Below are 23338 nucleotides of genomic sequence, written 5' to 3' on the forward strand. Positions count from 1 at the left end.
TCGCCTGTGATCATTGCTGGTAATAACTCATCATGTTTCAACAATGTGTGTTCCTGCGCCTGAAATATTAACACTTTAAAGCTTTGGTTGGATTTCAGAGAAAAAAAAAACACACAAAGAGCGGCGTCTGTCAAGAGGCTTTCGCTGATAATCTGGGCTAGTACGACACTGCAGCTATTTTAGTCGATTTCAAATCAGTTTAATTACCTTCAGAGAGCGCTCTGCTAATGAAACAATGGGCCTGTCCTGCCTGTTTGTGCTCTAATGGGCTATTGTCTATGCTCATACTGCCTAATTAGCACCATAGCTCTCATAGATTACTAAAACTAAAGTCTACACTGCCATAAAGTCTTTATTTGTGGTCTTTATTAGCTGACTTTAATCTCCTTGCTATTCTCCACTAACAGCTGGCTGTTTTTCTTATAAACAGGCTTGCTTTTAGCAGCGTTTTAGCATTTTTAACACCAGAGCTGTTTTATGTAACCTGATTAATTGTAGCTATTAATTATATGGTAGCACGTTAAGACTTCCTGTTTGGAATTCATAAGCAGTATAAACATTTCATAAATATTAATAATACATTAAAAGGTAGCTGTAAGCATACAAACATATTTACTGTTATATTACTGCTATAACTCTCCAATAGGCACCTTTAAGTGGAAACTTGTGTGTAAACAGATGAATAACAATGAAAACAGCTTTTTAAATATAAAATACGTCGTAGAAAAAGTTATGATGTCTGACACGTTGAAAATTAATAAACCTTTTAATGTCCTTTACACTCTAGCTGCCTACAGCTACATTACTGTTTACTGTGAACTGAGTATTAAATATTAATATACCGCTTATTTATGAGAAATGATGGAGAAAAGATAAAGTAAAAATGTAGTTTTAGCAAATAGCTGTATCTGTTCAGAAACAAAGAGATTTTGACCAGATTACTCGTTTATATCGGCGTCCTTGGATCTCTAAAATCAAGTTTATATCACGCTAAAAAGTCTATATTCATAAAATCCCTCTCATGTGGCCCTCAGGTGTGTTCGTGACGGTTCAAGCACAGTTTCGGAGCCACGTTTTATTTCCCCCGCCAGTCAGTCTTGCCCGTCTGAACCCTCTCTGGCCGTGAGAATTAATGACGGGGCAACTAACCAGCCATCCCGTCCATAAATCAAGAGGAAATTAGAGGGACAGTCCCGCAACGAGCCAGCACGTTTCTGTCTCGGTCTTCCCCGGTTGGCTGATTTATCATTTGGGCTGTGCATTAATAAATACCGCTCCCATGAGATTTTGCAGTGGTGGGACACAGACCCATCTCATCAGCTGTATTCCCCACCACCAAACACCACCACCCACCCCCTCACCTAATTCACCACAAACAGACGCTTTCCCTCTTGCTCGCCGCTCTTCGGCTTGCGTGTAGTGTCGCAAAAGTTGTGTAAAATCAGATGTGCCATGTAGTGTTCCTCCACAATGTGAAGGACCCCCGTCAGAAACACATAAAAAAGATGGCTTTTCCATACAGTGACATTATTAAGGCAGTGTTGCTCCTCTCCTTACGTGGCCTCTGTTTGCCAGAACACCACTGCTGCCACTGGAGCAGCATCCACACACACACACGCGCGCGCACACACACACACTGTGATTACCATGTGAATGGAGCGTTCTGTAATCGCTGGATGTGTCAAACGAGAGATGGAGCATTTACGTTTGGGAGATGGATGGATTGTGGGGGACGTAAATATGGAGGGGGGTTATCGGGGCTGCCTAAGCTGGTTTTGTTTGCCTTTATAAAATAATTCAAAATGTTTTATTTCCAAATCTTGAGTCACAAAGTCATTGTGTCAGTTCACGCACAAAGCACGACATCCCCTCAGCGCTTTTTTTTTCTCCCCCTCCTTCCATCTCCCCCTGTTTTTTCTCTGTCTTGTTTGTGACATCTCCATGTGAAAAGACAACAAAAGTCATGTTTTAATCTCTACCCGTGGCTCATTGTATGTGCGCAGAGAATGGTTGCGCCGTTTCCGCCTTTTACCTTTTCAAACCCCCTTTTTCGTATTTCCAGTCAACACTGATTGCATTTGAATAACGAGTCAAATTGGACTTGATTAAATATTACCATACACAGTCAGAGCATTTCTCCAACATAAAAGGCATGTTTTCTCATAGATGAAATGCAAGCAGTGCATCAAGTGACAGCCGAATACTCGTTCAGATGAGCCTTTTGTCTGATGATTGACAAAAATGTCATCTGTTGGGGTTAGATTAGGTTAGAGTTTGGATGAAGTCAAAAGCAAAAAAAAGGGTAAAAACCAGCAAATGCTCGTTTCATTTCACACATTTTCAGAGTTTACCTGATGCTCGGATATGGGTTTATTTTTAGGTGTACCGTCTTTCTAAACCCAGATACTTGGCGCTCAATCTCCACCTCTTTCCTCATCCCCCGCAGGCTCTCGTTTCCCGAGCCCGAGGCTTCCGTCGCGACCCAGCAGGAAACGCCCTCTGCCCATCTCGCCCCTCTCTGAGCACAGCTTTGACCTGCAGACCATGATCCGCAACTCGCCCAACTCCCTCGTCACCATGCTCAACAATTCCCGCTCCAGCTCGTCTACCAGCGGCTCCTACGGTCACCTCTCTGCTGGGGCCATCAGGTAAAAACTGCCCTGAATGTTCTTATAGCTCCTGGTTCATCGTTTTATTTGTTATTAGAATTTTGAATGGTCTGATATCTTTCTATTGTGTGTATTTGTGTGGAAAATGTGGATGGTAAAAGGAAAGGGAAGTCTAATTAAGGACAAGTGGATTTTATAGTGCTTTTCTATTCAATTGTAACACACAAAGTGCTTTCACATGTGCTTTTTCCCCCTATTTTAACCCAACATTCAAACTCTGATAGATGCATTGGGCTGACTCAGGGTTCAGTATCTTACCCAAGGATACTTCAACATGCAGTTAGGAGGGATCAAACTGGTAGACGAGCTACTATACTCTTGGCCTAGATTGATTGACTCCCATGAAAGGAATTGTGGGATTGACCCATAATAGGGACTAAAGCGTATATATGCTGTCCTCTGCTTCTCAGATTTTGACCATTACTTAAAAGTAAATCACTCAGTTGTGAGTCACTTTTATAGAAGTGCTTTGTGCATTTGGTTCTTTCAAGGTGGTCATTCTGGAACTAACATGTGTCAATAATGAATGAATGGATGGAACAGCTGACTCTCCCCAGGGGGGAATGATGCTGTACGTGGTGTTTCCGATGCCATCGGTGCTTATAGTAAAACTCTCCATAAAGTTCAATAGGATCAGTGTGTGCAACAAAAGTGTACCAGAAGTGTGCGGTGGTGTGGAAATAAGTGTGTACGTATCGTCCATGTCAAGGCCCCGCGTGGGTGACGATCTCCCAGCCAGCCAGTCAGCCTGCCTCCCCGGCGGCTCGTGTCAGTCATCCGGTGCACCTCATGGAAACGTCACATACATCACATAACCGAGACTAGCAAAGGGAAGCGAAAGAGCAGAGTAAAGAAGGGAAAAGGAAAGATCCATCGCCCCACCCACAGACATTGATCAGCAATCTGTAAGAAGAGCCTGATCAATCACGCTGCACACTCAGCCACTGTCCAAGTGACAGGGCCCAAATAGCCAAAGCCAACAGACTGATGAGTGATATGACAAGCGGATGGGCCCCCAAATGTGTCTCGGCTCATTGATTTCCACTCGGCTCGTAATAAGATCAGCAGAAATATGGGTCGCAGCGAGAGCAAAGCGTCAGAGCGCAGGATGAATGGAGGCCTGTGCTCGGAGCCACACAGATCTGTGTTTATCTGGAGGTCCGTCAGTGGTTATACAGACCCCAGGAGAGGTTTTGGGTCGCTTCTGGGATTTTTATCATCTACTAAAAGTTAGCTCAGGTTGCAGGTTAAGAAGCTACAGAGGAAAAACAACAAACTCTGCTGCAGTAGATAAAAAATAATTTACATGGCTATAAGATACACCTCAGATTATTTATCGTGTGTATCATTTGCCTGGTGGAAGAATGACATACCGCCTTACACAGACCACATGATAATTCACTGTGTTAACAAGCTGAACATTCATTGGCAGGGATTTGTCGACGGTCCTGTGGTTCCAGCATTACCGCACCATCTCCTGTCAGATTGTCCTCAGGGATTGAGGCGCTATCCAGAACAATCCATTTACTCACTATCTTTCCCCCTTTTGTGCCTCATTTCCTTTACAGCGGATGTTTTTAGTGAAGTAGTTTAGTGAGGATTTTTTTCCCCCTGCTCTCTCCAGCCCAGCATTAAGTTTCGCCTACCCTCCGACCCCGGTGGCTTTGCATGTGCACCAACAGCTGATGGGCCGTCAACCGGGCATTGTTGGCTCTGCCTTTGGCCACAGTCCACCTCTCATCCACCCAACACCAGCCTTTGCCACCCAGCGACCCGTGCCTGGCATCCCACCATCTGGACTCAGTGCCAGCGAGCGCTCAGTCATCTCCAACGACTCCTCGCAGGTGAGAGCGATGGCTAGTGCCTCTGCGATTCATCATTGCAGGTAATAGATAGCAGCGTCTGTGCCAGCCACATCTGAGGGAAATGCAACGAGCTAACGTGGTGTAGGCACGACCCCCCCCTCCATGTGTGCCTCTCCTGGGAGTTTCTTCCTACTTGTGTTGTCTCTTGTTTTTAGACTGCCGAGCGTGGCCCAGAACCTGCCTGCAGCAAACAACAAGGGGCTTGTTAGCATAGAATCCCACTGCTGACTCCATTAATCACTAGAGAGAGAACAAGAATATAGAGAGGGAATATTGACATGGATGGATGGATCCAAAGGGACTTTTTCCTCTCATTCCTCAGCCCTTACTGTATGTGCGGGCCTGCATTTGAAGTGAATATTCAGTGTTTATTACCCATCCTCCCTGCTGTTTCCTGTGCCTTGAATTTTATGTTATCACAAATGAGGCCTCATTCAAATCGGGCACACCAAAATTGCCTTTTCCCTTTTGCTAGAGTCAACAGAATATTGCTTTGAGGCCACAGCTGAATATCAAATATTGGACAAATTCTGAAGAGACTGAGCGAACAGAGAGTCCTGTAAAACACTCCAAATTATGGGAAAAAAACATTTTCAGGAATAGAAAGTCAAAGAAAAACTTGTCTGTTTTTTCCCAGAAGTTTAAAAACTCTTTGTTAATTCTTTTATTTCTTCTAGCTTGATATGTAACAAGAATTCCCTCTTGGGCATATTGAAGCCAGGGCCAAAGTCAGGTCATTCATTGGTTGAATTGGTTCATGTGTGTTTTTTTAATTGCAATGATTAGGGTAGCTAATGTGATACACTGAATTGCATTGCTTTTCATTAGCTTGGTTAAAGCTCTTGTCTGGGACTTGGGACTTGCAGGAATCATTAAGATTCAACCACGGTTGTTTTTTTTTTCAGGCTGATTAAGTAAATGACTGATTGACTTATAAGCATCACATACATTTTTAATAATACCATAAAGAATAAAACAAAAATATATATATGAGGAAATATAAAAATATACAGTACTGTGCAAAAGTCTTAAGCCAGCCCCCCTCATTTTCTTTGTTTTGCTAAGAAAATGGTAAATAGGTGCAGTTATTTAAGTAAATATACGCAAACACACATGGAAATAGAGTGTTTCAGTCAAGAAAACGATTTCTACAATTCTAATGAGCTTTTAAAGTTAATATTTGGTGTAGCCACTTTTATCCTTCAACACAGCCTGAGCTCACTTTAGCAAGTTTTATTGTCATTTCTTTAAGTAGTCTTCAGGAATAATTCTTCAGGCTTCTGGGAAGTAATTCAAGGCTCTTCTTTGGATGGTGGATGCCTTTTGTTCTGTTCTCTGACGAGATAATTTCACAGTAATGTTGAGGTTCGGGTGCTGGGGAGGCCAATCCATGACTGATAGTGTTTCACCAGCTGTTTTTCTATTCAGGTATGCGTTACTGCACTCGCAGTGTGTTTGGGATTATTGTCATATTGACAGGCATAATTCCTGTTCCCCAACACCACTGATTGAAATACAGCCCAGACCATGACAGAGCTGCCACTGTGTTTTACAGATGGCTGTAGATACTGAGCCATCTGTTGGATCTCTTCCATACATACTGACAATGATTTGAACAAAAAATAAATTTGGATTCATCACTCCATAAAACCTGATTCTACTGATTTTCAGTCCAGTTCTTGTGTAATATGACAAACCTAAGCCTTTTTCCCCTGTTTTACTTCCTCAAGACTTCAAGACTGACTTCTTGAAAGCCACGATTCCTCATTTCTCATGAGGCTTCATGTGTCTTTGCTAAGTTGTCTGTAACGTGTAGACACAACACTGGCTCATTCTTTTAGTTTGGCACCTAGTGGCTAAACAAAGAAAAAAAACCCACTGAAAATGGTCAGGCACAAGGACTGGACTGAAAGTCAGTGAAAAAGCAGCCAATGTCCAAAGAAAGACTTTGAGAGACCTTCAGAAAGTCTGGAGACCTACTGCTCGTGACCAGTTTAAAAAAGTCTGGCTGCTTGGAAACAAAATACACAGAAAAGAGTGGTCTCTTAAGATTTTTGTACAGTCGAGACAGTGACACTTTAGGCTCAAAGAAATACAATCTAATAATGTAATCATGTAAATACTCAAATATTTCTTCACAGGCCAAACCAACGAGTGAATCCGCTGTGAGCAGCACAGGAGACCCGATGCACCACAAACGTTCCAAAATGAAACCAGAGGAAGAATTGCCGAGCCCGGGCGCGGTGAGCATACAGGTGGGAGTCGCCTGCAGTAACTGCAAACATCAAAATTAGCTTTCATTTACTGACTCGATAGGTATTTTTCACTTATATGAGAACTCCACACATTATGGGGAAAAAAGGAAGCAAATTACTGCAAAATCCACCAGCTTGATTTTATTTTTAGACCCCCCAGAATAACAAGCCCATATAACTGCTGGTCACCTGCCAACATGGCTACAGCAATAGGCAAGCCTACCAGCCACAGTTTAGTGTTTATTTACCTGCATCTGGCTGATTTTCCCTTTTTTCCCCCTCTAATCAGTTTCAGTTTCCGAAGCAAAACTATTCATTGATCTTCGGGACACTGGTAGGAAATTGTTTTTGCTTTGGTTTAATCAGAATTTAAATGGCTGGGGTAAAGAAAGAGAAGTGTGATAAGAGTAAGTGTCTGCATCTGGAGCAAAAATCTTACGGGGGTCGATTCTCAGGCAGCAGCAGCAGAAGAAAGAGCCTGAGGTGTGCAGTGGAAGCCCGGGCTCTCCTGTAAAGCCCTCTCCAACTCCCTGCTCTACTCCGGCATCTAGCTGTGACAGTGAAATATGTCTGGGCTAATAGAGCAGCCTAGAGAAGGAAGAGGGGGTTAGATTCCTCAAATACTCACCTCAGTCCTGTCGTATAAAAACCACCAAAACAGAGAGGGGCTTTCAGCGCTACATTTCCGCCCTGTACTCTTTTCTCCCAGGCAGCCAGGTGAGGTCAGCTGTACGGGGGCACTGCGGCTACACCACTAACCAATAACCTTCAAGGCTGTGCCTTTCATGTGAAAAATGGCTTTTGTGACAGGTTTACATGGACGGATGTCAGGAAGAGGAAACGGTTACTTTTGCTTTCTAACTTTTATCTCAGCATGTTGTGCCGGTGATACTGATTGTTGTGCTAAAACTTGTTTTCCTCAGGACAATCCCGACGGTATGACTTTGGTGAAGGAGGAAGGGGACAAGGATGAGAGCAAACAGGAGCCAGAGGTAGTTTACGAGACAAACTGCCACTGGGAAAACTGCTGCCGTGAGTTTGACACGCAGGAGCAGCTAGTGCAAGTGAGTAGTTTTTAAAACCCACTAAAAATCACAAGATGTGTTCAACAAAATAACTATAAATGACTTAATATGAAAACAATTTTTCGTTGCCGTCTCACTGTGCTCATACTGTCAGTTTGAGTCACAACAACAGGGTCATGAGTACAGGAAAAAAATCAGCTTAGCATTTTAACCAAACGTGGAAAGCTGTTTGTGTTTTTGGAATGCATCACACTCACAAAGATACCTGATAATTAATATTTAGTAACAGAAATAAATGCTACAATTTCACTCACAGACTTTTGTAGACTGTCATAGTATTTGACAGGTAATGCCTGTAAGCAGATGTATCAATATGAGTATGTACAATATGTGGACAAAGGACAAGATTTCTATTATTGGAAGCTTTCTGGCTTCTGTCCACAGAGAACCTAAAAGAGAGCTGGCATGTGTGCAAAATGCATTGGATAAGCAGATGGAAACAGAACTCATAAATTAGTTTTTGTTAGACAGTTGCCTTAAAAATACTTCAAAAGTTTTATCTTACAACTTAAAGTAGCTGAGGCGACGTCTTTTTCATGGTAACACAGGATAGCGTTGCATAGGCATTCAGTCACATTTGGAGCCCACCTCTTGTGGCCATTCAAGAAACTGCAGGCCTGGAAGTTGCTGTTTGGATTGTACATAACGCCTGGACACGCAACTAAGCAACTTAGTCACAAAAATGTTTAGTATTTTGTCATATCAACTAAAAAAGTGTTCATATGTCAATGTTGTGGCTCCACTGGAGAAAATTTCATTGTCATTTGAAACTGCCCATCCACCTGCAGCCTTGGACTTGCATAGACTGTTGTTGGTCCGTCAGCCAGTGGCAGAGAAGATGTTATAACACAAACTGTGAAAAGTGACCATTGCCGCCACTGTCTGTACATGTCATGCTTCATTTTTGGATTTTCATTTTAACCGATCAGCATTCGACCAACGTGTAGGCCATCCTCCTCCAGCAGCATGCAGCTGGGATTTTGGAGAACTACACGGGAGTATGTTTGTAGTGGGTGAAAATCCCTCTTTGTATGCTGTCTGTACAGAAATCCATACGCAAACATTTGCAGTTCCATAAATGACACATAATGTCACTAAACTGTGCTCAGAATATTTGCTTTCAGTGACTTTTACCGCTTTTTTTTCTTGCTGCTGTTAAGCAAATGGCTGCTATTGCACTCAGGTGTCATTCATGGCTTACTATTGGGAGAGAAGTTTCTGCACTTCTCTGACAGGAGCAGCTTGTCTTGCAGGTAACAAACAGCGAGACACAACAGGGTGTTTGCATCTGTAAGACGCAGCAGAGCTACCACCACCAGTCTGCTTTTATTGGTTTCTATGCTGTGAGAGGTTTTTGCTTTCCCTTTTCTCAAGCTCAGTACATCCTAGCACAATCTACAGAAGCCGTGCTATTCTGGACAACGCCTGCTATCAGCCAACAACTTCTGCCTGCGTGTTTGAACACCAGCAGCAGCTGCAGCAGGGTCGGAGCTGCGGGCATCGACTGTTGCTGCCGCTGGATAATGCTTTTGGAGATCCGTGGACGGTGGTAATGGGCTCAGAAGCTGAAAAGCACATCACACAGCTGAACGGTGCAAACTGATTTGGAGGGTTAAGCCTTCCAGAGTGAGCTTTGTGTATTACACTGACTTGGCCGAACCCCCCCACCCAGCCCTCCGGTCTCTTATCTGAACTCTCACACAGCCCGGGAGATGGATGGCTCTCATCGTCTTGTGCCCGAGGGTTCGCTGTAAAGCTAAATATTAATGACATCACGGCTGTGTCACCCCCGCCGTGGCTGCTCACACTGGCACCATTAGCTTTGGCCCGTGAACAGCTCGGCCATCAGCTAAGTTGAGGAAGCAGAAGTTCCGAGCGAGCGATGAAATTACAACAATAGAAGGGGACGGTGAAGCGCGCACATCCGCTCACACGTGTGCGCACACATCAGCACACATCTGATAGAAAGATCCTCAGCTCTCCACAGCTGTCTACTTGCCGTCTTGACATTGCAATCCTCAGCCGCGGTGGTAACCCCTATCTATAATTGATATCCTCAGCACGGAATGGGCTGCCTCCCGTGTTTGAAGGGCTCAGCTCAAAGGTTGAGGATCTTGACAACTTCTTGCCCCGTGTTTCAGGGGGCGGGGGGCGAGCGGAGATGGTGGGAGAGGAAGTGAGAATGGCTTATTATTAGAAAACCTTGCCCACATCCACCCACCTTCTTTAGTCACGCCAGGTGGCCACTCGAACAAAGCCGTGTCCTCTCATTCCTCCACATATACTATCCCGCCTAACCCCGCCAAGCCGCTCTTATTATCAGATCGCCGTGTCGACACACGCTAACAAAATCCTTATTAGTTTTCCATTTTTCCATCCGCCTCTCCAGCGTTTGACTTTTTGATATTACGTTTTATTTCTCATTTTCTATGCACATGCAGATATGCTGAGAGATGCCAATAAAAGTCTTCGCCTACAGAATCCCTGCCCTCTAATTCAGCAGAGCGGACGGGAAAATGCTCTTATCTCTCCGCACCCCCACCCCCCTCAGTAATAGGATAAGTACAGTATTTGGACCACAGTGGCTCTTCTCACACATTGGGGAGGGGTTTGGGGGTGGAGGGGGGGGATTTCCATATAACTAAACAATGGAGCGTCCCTTCCCCCTGTACTTGTCTTCTGAAATGGCTTTGGGGAAAAAAAACATGATGAGAGGGAAAAAAGCCTTTTTCTCCTTGGTTGTAACTCTTTGAACCAACACAAACTTTCTAAAGCGACAGTCATTAAGACATCCGGCCGCTGTGTTAAGAGTCGCCGTCGTACCGTAAACGCCTTTTAAGTTTTAAAACTGGCGGCTTCACTGATTCCAATCCCCCCCCTTCCTTTTTCTTTGTGGTTGGCCTAATTTTAGAATTAAGCCTTTGCACCACCCTCATTGCTCTCCACCTTGTTCAAAAGCACTCCTGCCGTGCTCTTGATGCATATTTTTACACTCTCAAACGTGCTTTCACCATGACACGCCACGGCGTTCCTTTATCATCTGCGTTTAAGCGCTCTCGGTGCCGCCGATAAGATAAACATCAGATCTGTGCAATTTGGCTCACTTATCTGGCCTACCCAGTCAGCAAAAGCGAGGCGGGCGTCAATTTTCGTTTGCTGTATTTATTTCATTTATTACATTTCAGCTCTTTTGTACCTCTCCCATCTCACTCTCCCCTCAGCTACACATTCTTTTGCTTCCCCATTTTTAATTTTTTTTAATTTTTTTGAGGGTGGGGGTGACACAAACCTCTCCCTCTCTCATTTTCTCTTTCATTTTCTCTGCCTCCCCTTTTTCCCCCTCAGAGGGAGTACTTTTAAAGATAAGGCCTGGTGGCTCCTTTAATGTCTCTCTTGAAGTAGGCTTTTTTCACTGGGGTTTGTCGCCGGAGATGTGAACCCCACTCTCCCAAACTTCCCTAATATGGCCTCGCCGAAGAATCTTTTATTTTTTCATTGATCTATTACCGATACTTCACCAATGAGAAGTCTAAAATCAAACTCTACATTTTTGCCGCTATTTAACACTGAAAAGATTTTAAAAACAGTGGCTTTAAGGTCATTGCATATAATGCAGTTTTACTCGATGAATTTCCAGGTTAATTGTTTTTTTACCCTTCAGCTTTTTTCCCTATTCAAAGCCTGTTTATTTTAGAATTACGTGAAACAAATAGGTGATGCTGGATATCAGTACTTAAAAAAATTGTGGCTTCTGAATTATTTCTCTCCCAGTATTGCAGGTATGCACAAATAGCAGGCTTGTTTTGGAAGATATGACAGACTTTAAACTGAGGTGTCTGAAGAAGTTGGTGGTCTGCATGTGTGCGATTTTTTTTTTTTTTTTTTTTTAGCTAATAAAGCCTTTTGCATCCTCCAGAGCCTACTGTTATGTTCCAGGTCAGCTTCATAGGTGGCGCTGTGATGTCCTTGTTCTTGGATGGGGAGCTGCCTTTGCTCAGCCGGTGCGCACCCTCACTGAGGTGACTGCTGCGCGCCTTCCCAGTGTTAAAGGGAGATAAACGCAGGCGCAGTCTGAAGGCAGCCCCCCACCCACCCTCTCCCGCCTGCTGGCGCAGGCCTTTAATTGGTAAAATGCAGATTTTTTTTTGATCAGGAGAAGGATTAGGCCTCTTATCTGTCTAGAGTATCATACTCTAAGATGAAAAGAGTGTGCTGAATTACACATGCCAATTCTGGCTCCCTCACTTACTCTCTTCCCTTCCTTCACTCACTCATTCCCACCCCCCTCGCTTCCCATTTACTTCCTCCCTCCTTCCCTCCCTTCTTTGCCTTTTTCATTCTCGCTCCCCCCCCCCCTCTCTTTACACAATGCACTTCACCAACTGACATCACAAAGGAACATATGATTTATTAGGCGGCGCTTGATAAAGCTAAACGGTGTTGCGGGTCCCACAGCTTAGTGAAATTGCCTTGTAAACAGGCCCTCTTTTCATGCACGCTTGCATTCTAATGCATGGAGGCTATGTCCCAGAGAGGGTTTGATAAGGAGACATGGAGATGGATACTGAAGTGGGCAAAAAAAGAAAGGAAAAAAGAGAGAGAGAGGGGGGTGATCCTGTGTTTTAGTAATGCATATAAGATGTGAGCATTTGAGTATTTTATGGAAACAAATCATGCTTTTTTAATTTATTTTATTTTATATGTATATTAGTTATTTTACATATTTTGTTTACATGAATTGGAGTGTAAAGTAATTGTGTCTTTTAGGGCTATTTATGTTTATTTAAAATATTTGTTAGGGCCAAACAAGGATATGGACCAAAAAACAGTGCCTGCACCTCTGTGTGTGTGCGCGTGCACCTCATACGTCACAGACGGCTTCACTGTCCCCTGTGTCCGTGTCCCTTGCGTTCCCTGTTGTGCGACTCCCTCCTAAATCCATCTTGGTGGCGTTTTTACAGTTGTTGGCCGATAAGCTGGCAGGGGGAAGATGAATAACCTGCCGCGCCGCCGCTATCAGCACCTGTTTGTCGATTTAGCCGGCCAACGGGACCTGTCTGCTCAGCATGGAGATTATTGATTCAATAAGAATTGCCATTAGATCTTGCCATTAGGTTTCTCGGCGGCCCTTCTCCCCCGTGCTGCCTGTCCCCCTTTTTGTCAGCCCGGAGGCTCATGCATCACGCCCGTCAACGACCTCCTTCGTTTTGTACAAACAGAGCGTGACTGTGTATCCATCCGTGTGTGCGAGCGCGCACTGCGCCGTGCCAGCCACCGGCATGATCCAGCGCCGCGGCCCCTCTCCTCATCGCTCTCAGCCGGCGGATATTGAACGCTGGTCACAACAGACCGATCGCTTGCCACCGGGGTTCCCTCACGGAGAGGAAGAAAAAGAGAAGACGAGTCAGGTTTTTCCGAAGCTCGGACCAAGGTGGGGGAGAAGATCAATCTTGGGGAAACTTCGCTAACGTCCATGGTCAATCAGGCTCCAATCATTTCCCCTGGAATTAGTCTGGTTTGACACTTTAAAATTAAAAACTGTCAAGTGAGAATAATGGAGGTTCCCTGCCGATATATTAGTGTCAATTTTACTCTTTGCTTTTGCGCTCTGCTGTTACTGTTTTCACTCATTTGTTGGTACTCATCCTTTAGTATTGCTGGGAAGGGAAAGGCTTGGGGTCAGAATAAAAGAATGATTATAAGAAGCGCGGTGTCTCTTTGATGTCATGGTCATGCTTGCGCTTGGGGTCATGATCTAGCCAGTGAGCGAGGAACTGAGAAGGTACAAAGATGACATTGTCAGGGCAGCTTCATGCCTGGAGGGTAAATGACCCTGGGTACTTTATCTGCTTTGGTCCTGCATGTTTTATAGCTCGACAATCTTGGATTCCCCAGACATTTAAGAGCGTTCAAAGTCAAGTATGTATTCATCTCCCTTCCTCTGTCCCTCCTCGTTCAGCCTAAAGGTATAAAGAGTCCTCTCTGCTGCTCAGGAATGTAATAATGCTGGTTTCTTTCAGTCAGGATATTGTCTGTCTCTGTGGGTTTAAATTGCTCTCGGATAGACACTTCAGAGGCCACCACACACTGTTGTCTCTGAAAGAGAGCCAGATGTTGACTTCTTCCCCAGAGCGTCTACATCTTCACATCCCCCCTCCTCCCCTTTCCTCTTTCATTCCTCTGTAACTTAGACCACTTATCCCATTTTACAAGACAGTTTGTGAGGAAAAAGAAAAAAAAATATGGAGTAAAAGGGAAGAGAGAAGGGGATGGAGCAAGGGAAAGGTGGTACTTGCAGATATAATGCTTGGCTGGAGTTGTAAAGCCCTCGCATTTCAGACGCCTCGACTGAACTTTTGATTTCTTTCCCTATCCCCTCACCTCGCTCCCACCTCCCCCGTCTTCCTAAGCCTCAGATTGGAAGTTGCCACGGCAGCACAACTGTCAGCACTTGTCATGGAGGGGCGCGAGCCCAGTGTGATGCGAAGTGACAGGGTTTTATTTGAAAATCCCGTTCAGATCGGACACCGAGACTCACACGTCTGCCTTTTCTTTGCCTGCTTTTATGCAGATTTCAATAGACTGTGAAAAGGAGAAAGACTATAGAGGAATGAGACTGAAGAAATTAAATGGAGATTCGCCAAACGAAATATTATATTTCCCCCTATGTGGTGCAGAGGAAAAAAAATTGCTCAAGCTGAAAAACAAATGCGCAAAGTGATGTTCCACTTCTCACGAGAGCGGTCCTGTTTTAAATTCTCTCATCTTCTTTTGCAGCACATCAACAATGACCACATCCACGGAGAGAAGAAGGAGTTTGTGTGCCGGTGGGAGGAATGCTCTCGAGAGCAGAAGCCCTTCAAGGCACAGTACATGCTGGTGGTCCACATGCGCAGGCATACTGGGGAAAAACCGCACAAGTGCACGGTAAGGGACGCTCAGATAGGCTCAGCTGATGTCACATTATTGCAGATTAAAGCTGATTTTGAGGGGCACGACGTTTGTGGTAAAAGTATGTGATGTGTGAGTGAAACTGTCTTCGTCTCCTCAGTTTGAAGGCTGCACCAAGGCCTACTCTCGTCTGGAAAACCTGAAGACTCACTTACGCTCCCACACCGGAGAGAAACCGTACGTGTGTGAACACGAAGGCTGCAACAAGGCTTTCTCCAATGCATCAGACCGGGCGAAACATCAGAATCGAACACACTCCAATGAGGTGCCAACAGGTTCTTTCACACATTGAACATGCCAAAAAAACAAAGAAAAACAAAGAAACTCAATGTTCGTCTCTCGTCTCTCTCTTAGAAACCGTATGTGTGTAAAATCCCGGGATGCACAAAACGCTACACAGATCCAAGCTCCTTACGAAAGCATGTTAAGACGGTACACGGGCCGGAGGCGCACGTCACCAAGAAACAGCGTGGCGATTACCCGCGCCCGCCGCCCCAGCCCCGGGAGCCTGGGGGGAACGGCCAGGGTCGCTCGCCAGGGCAACTTTCCCTGGGCGGGTATACGGACCAAAGGGAGTACAACCACTCTACCTCAAAACAGGACGATTGTCTGCAGGTCAAGTCTGTCAAGACAGAGAAGCCCATGGTAAGACTTCAGCTTTTGTATCCTTCTTGCCGACTCGCATGTGTTTAACTTCATTTTGATTCCTGCACTTTAACTTTCTAACATTCTGACTACTATTTACTTGAACTTAGTGAATGAATGCCTAGTATTTAGGGTTGATATAGCATTTAATAGGGGCCATGCATGTTTAACACCATAATCTTCTAATGAGTACATGTTTCCTTCTATCCAATGCTTCGGCATTTCTCTCCTTGCCTTTCTAAGGACAGTGGGTAATCAGGTGAGATAGGTATCACTTTATATTTTATTTGTAAAATATTCTCATGTTCTTTGCTCATCATCCTATTTCCCATCAAACGTTTAACATCCTGTCACAACTGCTCCACACGTTGACTTTAAAACATGCCAGATGGGTTCCCATTCCTGGTTTCTCTCATCCCTTAAATTCATGAAAATACTGTTCTTCTCATTGCATTGTACGGCACTTTGATATTGACCAAAGGCATTGTGTTACTATAAGCTGAGAGCATGCCTTTGGGGAGAACTGCAAGGGCACTGAAAGTAAGCTTGATACTGCTCAGGGCTGCACTGTGCAGCCAAACTTAATCGCTAGTAAACAGGATCAAAACCACTAAATACTATTTCAACTTGATGCCATAAAAAAAAGGATCTCATTATTCCCATGTGCAACTTAATTTGTAACATTCCGTTAAATAAAATCAAAAAACAGGAGCTCAAAAAGATATTTGACTATCCTCCATTTGCCTCGTTTTTATCCAGATGTGGTCACATGAGAGGAGTTATTGATTAGACCTCTGTTACAAAAAAGATGCTCGGTGATCCACAGACTATGTGATGGTGGTGATTTCTGTTCCATGTGTACAATACTCGTCTGCCTCTCATGTAGCACCACAGCTGAGCAGACCGTGTTAGGGTCCAGTAGATGTGGTCACAAGTATTCTAATAGATTTCTGAACAGAAAATAAACATTGACTCAGTGATGTTCTGTTTTCAATATACGTCTAACATTTTGCATCTGTACAACTACTGGCTAATATATACAAAAGTCTTAAGTTACCCCTAATTTTTTTTTTATATTTTGCCATGAAAGTGAAAATAGGTGCATGTAAACATACATGGAAATACAGTATATAAGGCAAAAACAGACCACAAATATTCTTCAACACAGCCTGAACTCTCTTGGGTAATTTTCCAGACTTCTTGAAGAGCATTCAAGGCTCGTCTTTGAATGTTGGTTTCCTTTTATCCCATTCACTTACAAGATGCTGCGTTGGCAGTGTGTTTTTCAGTCAAAGGCATGCGGTAAAATGAAACAGTTACCAAGCAGATGCTTTCCAGATGTTATTGCATGGTCAAACAAAATCTGATGGTTTTTTCCCCCAAAAGATTAAAAGTAACTTTCACACAATCATTACACACACACGACTACAGTTGTGTTTCATAATGGTTCATTTTCATGAATAATGATCATTGTCCAACATTTTAGAGAGTGCATCCTCATTTGTCATCATTTGTAACGCTTTATATCTTCACTTGTGTAACCTGGAGTCATTGTTTCTAACTATTTAACTAATATATTGATTGTTTTTCTCACCTCTCTTCTCCTATTCTTATTCTTCTCTTTCTTTCCTGGCGTGCATCAGACGTCTCAGCCAAGCCCTGGCGGTCAGTCTACATGCAGCAGTGACCAGTCCCCCATCAGCACCTATCCCAGCAGTGGAGTCCAGCTTGCTGTGAGCGCCGGACGCTCGCCAGGGGAGGGGCTGGAGGAGGACGAAGAGAAAGAGGAAAACGAAGAGGAAGTAGAGGAGTGTGAGGGTGAGCCAGCCCCCATCATGGACTCCACTGTCTCCACAGCTACCGCGGCTATGCTGACCCTCCAGGCGAGGCGAAGTATCGGCCGCCCTCTGCGATGGATGGAGCACATCAAGATGGAGAGGCTGAAGCAGGTGAATGGAGCGCTGCCCAGGCTGGGGCCCCTATCCCCTACACCGCCCCCCAATGCTTCTGCAGTACCCAACATGTTGGGGAAGGGTAAGGTTAACTTTTACATTTTTAAATGTCATTTTGTCCATTTTATTTGAAGCTTAAATGGGATTGTGAAGGATTAAAAAAAATCCTCTTATAATGGAATGGTTTAGACACATAGTAGTTAAAGAGCACCTGTAAACAGAATTCACACCTCACCATGACCGTGCACACAAATCACAGAGATAAATTACCCTGAATTTCATCTTCTGGCTGAAGGATTCAGGCAAAACAAATGCTTAAAATTTACTGTTCTGCTGGAAAATGGTATCAAGACCATATCAAGCTGTATATCATATCAGAGAGAATAGCATGTAATGTGATGTTTCATGGCCCAACTGCTGCCAGTTGTCTGTCGTAACATCTGTTTGAAAGATCTCTCCACACTTAGACTTAACTTATTTGGCTTCTCCTCATCATCTTTGACTAATATCCCGTTTTCACCACACTTTTTTTTTCTCCCTCCCCTTGTTTCTCTTTATCGTGTCCAAACTTTTCTCATTCCCATTGTCTGTGTGTCTCTCCTAGGAACCTGTCTGGGCAGGCAGTGGGGGGTGTCTGCCCCTCAGCCACCTGCTCATGCTGAGCTGGGCAGCACAGAGCTAACAGTGCTCAACTTGCTCAGAGACCGGCGTGACAGCAGCGGCAGCACCACCAGTTCAGCCTACCTGAGCAGCAGCCGGCGCTCCTCCGGCATCTCCCCCTGCTTCTCCAGCCGTCGCTCTAGCCAGGCTTCCCAGAGCGAGGGTACGGCAGCAGCCGCCCACCACCGCCGCCACCACAACCTCAGTTCCACCGACTCTTACGACCCCATCTCCACCGATGCCTCCCGTCGGTCCAGTGAAGCTAGCCAGTATGGAGGTGGGGTGGGAGGAGGGGGTGGAGGGGTGTTCTCAGTTGGGGGCTGTGGAGGTGTGGGAGGAGTAGGGATAGGGGGAGGAGGAGGGGGATCACGAGGGATGCTCAATTTAACCCCAGCCCAGCACTATCACCTTAAAGCCAAGTATGCAGCAGCAACAGGTGGCCCGCCTCCTACGCCTCTACCCAACATGGAGCGCATGAGCTTGAAGACCCGCATGGCCATGATGGATGAGGGTGGTAGCAACCACTGTTTGCCACCTCTAGTCAGGCCACCTCGCTGCAGTGACGGCACCAGTGGGTACAGCAATGGCTACACAGGACATGCAGGTAACAGGAGGAGGGTCTTCTACCCTGGCGAGGGACCACTGAGTGGAAACCGGAGGGCTAGCGACCCAGTGCGGACGCAGGCTCCTGAAACTTGTAGTTTCCCTCCGGTGCAGCGCTTCAGCAGCCTTAATAACCTCCACCCTCTTCCGCCTCTTGCTCAGCACTGTACGCCGGAGTCTCGCAATTTGAACCTACAGAACTACACGCGCTCAGAAGGCAACCTGCACAGAGGCCTGCAGCACTCGCCATACACCCCTAGCATTGCGGAACAAGCGGCCTTAGAAGCTCTGGCAATGGAGGACAATGGGGAGGCTGAGCTGTTGCTTGGGGATGAGGATATATTACCAGATGATCTGGTGCAGTATCTCCACTCCCAAGTTCAGTTGGACAATGGCTCTCACATGCACAATGAGGACCAAATAGCTTCTAGCCAAAGGGACACCTCCCACCTATCTATGGAGGAGATAGACCAGATCCAAACTCCGGGGTCAAATATGGCCTTCCCTGGGTCCCATAGTCTTCAGCAGCAGCAGCAAAAGTTACGAGAGAGGAAGAGCCCCAGTAAGCTTCCCATCCAATGGAATGAAGTAAGCTCTGGGAGTGCTGACAGGTCTCCTCCAAGGGATCAAAACCACCATTCGCAGTGTAGAAGGTGGCCTAGCACAGAACACGGGCCTGTGTCTGCACCTTTTGGCAGGTTTGGAAACATGGTTATTCAGCAGCAAGTACCCGTTGATTTCCAGAACAGTTGCGCCCAAGCTAATCAGTCTCAAAGTGCTTGCTGCGTAAACCCTGGAGTGAAGCTCGAGACATCACCTAACTCCTGCTTGGAAATGAGAGGTACTGGTCACAACTCTACAAACAACTTTAATAGGCCTAATTTTACACAGATCAGCAATGGACTTTTTCCCCAGGGCTTCAGAGAGCAGGCCTCCAACGGATTTCAAAAACAGAGCCACTTCCATCAGAAGCACAACAGCAGCTCTTGCCAGGTAGGAAACAACCTAATCCTTAGCAGAGCCTCCATGGATTACCTCCCCAGCCTCTCCCAGGGGTCTGCTCTTCATCACAATCGCCCGGTACATGTTCCTCATCCACCAATCAACAGGAACTTGGGCAGAACCCAGCAATACCTCAGTCCCGGGAGCACCAATGAAATCGAATCTTGCGTCACTCAACAAGCACAACTGCAGAGGAGCGGCGAGAACTGCTCCCTTGCGAATCAAGTTTCTGGGCTGAAGCTGGAGTCCCAGGATCATGGATACTTAGAGCAGGGCTTTGTTGACTGCCCCTCTTACGAACCAGCAGATCATAAGGCCTCCACGTTCCATGTTCTGGAAGATCAGTGCTTGTTGGACTCCATAGCTGCATCTGAGGGACAAGGTGGTGGAAGTGGCAACGGGGATTCGGTTGCTCTTCTCTCCCCTGGTGCAGATCAGGTGACCAGCACAGTGGACGGTAGTGTTCCTGGTGTATTAGATGAAGGGGTAAGTCTGGACTTCGGTGCCATGCTGGAGGATGGCTATGACCAGGGCAGCTTGGTCTCAGGAGCGTTGAGTCCCTCCGTCTTCCAGGGTCTGTCCAGGACCTCCTCACGCCTCACCACCCCTCGGGCATCCGCTGCCTTCCACAGTGTGGTCCCTGGCCTAAACAACATGGCCATCGGAGACATGAGCTCGCTCCTCACCACCCTTGCTGAGGAGAGCAAGTTCTTGGCTATAATGCAGTAGCTGCTCTCTTTCTCTCTGCTTTCTCCTCCCGTAGAAAAATAAAGGAAAAGGAAGAGGAAAAACTCTGGTGTATGTGAAGACAAAGTTAAAAGCGGTAATTATGAGAACTTTATGTACTTAGAAGTGTTCTGAAACAGGCAGTTGCCAAGCCCTTGCTTTTTTATTTTGTAAAAATGTCATCCTACGCAGAAATGGGATGTGTCAAAAATCGTGTATAAATAAATAGTTATATTCCTTTTCTGGAATGAAGGCTATTTTTGGAAGCCCTTCTCTTTGTAAAACTACGTGATGGTGAGCAAAAGCTCACGCCCTTGAATCAGTATTCTGTGTATTGTTACTGTTTTTGCTGTACGCCCTGTTGGTAACAAAAAATATAAAATAAATGCATGTACTCAAGTGAAACATTCAACACTGTCTATACGGGTGCATAGACTAGCCCACGTGCCCACGTATCAGTCGTGTACTGCTCCCACTGGTACAAAGCAGATGAATCCATTGTCATCATAGGAAGTGAGACACAGGTCATGAATTCAAGAGGCCCCGAAAGCAACTTTATATATCATAGTTTTTAACAAGTGGTATATTTACATTTGTTGTTACATTTTTGTCTGTACGTTCCTTTTGTGAAGCTGTAAATGTTTCAGTGCTTCTACCAAGTTTTGCCAAGTGGTGTTTTTCCTCGAGACGGTATCGAGTCCAAAACGTGGACCACACATCCGAGTGTTCAAGGCGCCGTAGATTGTTGTCTACTTGATATCTAAATGGCTTGATTTAGTTAGTCTGGTAAGGTACTCACAAGTGTATATAACTGTTTTTATATTCTGTTCGTTTTGTTGACGTTGGATTGCACGGTTGTTCGAAGCTGATGTGTAAATGGACTTTCTCTCCTTGATTTGGTGCTTTTTTTAAGAAAAAAAGAAAGAAAGAACAAAAACGAAAAATGCTTACATGGATTGATTTGAGTACTTTCTATGGTTTTAAATTGTCTTAATAACTGATGGCGGTCCACAGCACACAGTTTTCCGCTCCCAATGAAAAGTGCTGTATAGTGACGTGTTTTGTTTTATAGGAAATCATGAGTATCGTTTTCTCCAAAGCTCTTAAATTCAGAATGTGTACTGCCATTAAGTATTGCAGTGACTTTGTCAACAGTGTTAGTATTGCCTTGCAGTCTTGTGTGACTGCACACAGAATATCGAGTAGTTTACCTTTTACTCTGCATCAAAGCAGTGAGGTACAAACTGTTTTATTGTTTTTTGGTACTTTTTTGGTCATTTTTGTAGCTGTGCATTGATGGTGTTTCCTTTTTTTGGTTTTGTTGTGTTTTTTTTTTTTCATTTTTTCAAAGAAGTAGAAATCATTTCCTTTGAAAGAAGGAAATGTCAGAGGTATGTGCCTTATATGTATCTGCCTGTCAGAAAAGAAAGAGATCACTGCCAATCTTCCATTGTGAATTATGAAAAGAATAAAAGTAAACATGTAAAGTGTCTTGTGGGGTCTGAAAAAAAGAGAAAAATCACAGAACATTTATATAAGAAAAGTCTGAATATCAGAAAAGTTGAGATTTGCGAAATGCATTCTACTTTTCTTTTTTTTTCGTTGTTGTTTTCACATTTATTGTGCTTTTATATATATATATTATGTAAATACATTACTCATGCTGTAGTTTTAGCAGAGGAACTAGGGCGGGGGATATCCTGGGCCAATACAGAACTGACTTTGATAGCAGGGATTCCCAGGCCCTGGGCAGAGACCAGGCAGATCTGGCTCAGAGCGGAGCTTCAAGTGCCCAGCGCTGCCCCTCCGCCAGAAGAGCCACTTTGCTCTTTTATAACTGACTACAAATGTTTGTATGGTTTTAATAAAAATGGAAATTATATTTTAAGTGTCTTCCCTTCTTTATACTGCAGTTTTGATATTATATGAAACATATTGCTTTGAACTCTGTGCCTGTTTTCATAAAGACACAAGCCCAAGATAAGAACCCGAGCTACTTCAGTAACTCTGGACACATCCACCTCAATTTACTATAAATCAAAGTCACTAAAAGGAACAATATTATGCAAGTTTATTTAAAAAAAAGAAAGAAAAAGATTGCAAGATACAAAATAAAATAGTCTGATGCTACTTCAGACTACTGTGTGGAAATATTCTGCCATTAAAAGTAAACACAATGTTCCAACATGAGTAAATTCATTCAGAGAGGCGCGAGTGTTCCTGATGCCCTCTTTTGATCATCAACAGAGACTACACTGTAAGGTTGGAGCTCATGAAGTTGATGGATATAAATTACATGTTTGGTTACATATTCACATTAGAAGCAGTCACGTCCTCATCTATGTTGAGATTAAAGCCAGCAGGTCTATAGCCCACGTCTATTTACAGGCCCCTTAAAGCTGACAGCCCATCAGCTCCAATCAGAAGTCCTTTTAGTGTGAGCACAGTGAGATCTTGCATCACTTCCACCCCCCCCCCTCTCTCCCCGCCTGACTTTCCAGAGCGAGAAAAAAAAATGGGAGTCTTTTCTAAGCGAGACTCCCATTATGCTTTTAAGGAGCTCGACACAAGTGCAATCATGCAACGAGAACGAAGGCTACGGTTAGACTGTGGAGAGGGAGAGCAAGAGACCTTTAAATTGTTCCAATGGGATACAAGATGGTGCGCTTTTACTTTTGATGCGGCTGTCTCAACAATTTTTTCCCTCCCTCTCAAAAAAAAAAGAAAAAAAGCTTGCCACCTTTTTCCAACACCCCCTTTGCATCCTTAAGAGTTCACTTAGCGGAGACGGAGGATCCTGTGAAGTAAGACACCCCCCCTCTCCATTCTCAAATCTGTTCATGCATCTCTACACCAGAAAAGCCATTAAAGTTATGGATAAACAAGCTAAACAGTGCTACGTCACATCCAAATGAAGAAAGGGTG

The 23338-nt window shown here is 44.6% G+C and overlaps 1 protein-coding gene across 1 annotated transcript in view; it reads left to right on the top strand.

The window, feature by feature from the left end:
• The window catches only part of gli3 (GLI family zinc finger 3), a 96748-nt gene extending 74453 nt beyond the window's left edge, over positions 1-22295 (top strand). Inside the window, exons 7-15 of the mRNA XM_039617629.1 lie at positions 2447-2648; positions 4294-4513; positions 6676-6789; positions 7713-7853; positions 14652-14801; positions 14926-15090; positions 15180-15470; positions 17114-17504; positions 18027-22295. Coding sequence (XP_039473563.1) covers positions 2447-2648; positions 4294-4513; positions 6676-6789; positions 7713-7853; positions 14652-14801; positions 14926-15090; positions 15180-15470; positions 17114-17504; positions 18027-20416 — 4064 coding nt within the window. The 3' untranslated portion in view covers positions 20417-22295. The remainder of the gene's footprint in view (positions 1-2446; positions 2649-4293; positions 4514-6675; positions 6790-7712; positions 7854-14651; positions 14802-14925; positions 15091-15179; positions 15471-17113; positions 17505-18026) is intronic.
• The last annotated feature ends 1043 nt before the right edge of the window (positions 22296-23338 follow it).

The sequence above is a fragment of the Oreochromis aureus genome, linkage group 9 (genome assembly GCF_013358895.1).
Source record: "Oreochromis aureus strain Israel breed Guangdong linkage group 9, ZZ_aureus, whole genome shotgun sequence".
Taxonomy (NCBI): Eukaryota; Metazoa; Chordata; class Actinopteri; order Cichliformes; family Cichlidae; genus Oreochromis; species Oreochromis aureus.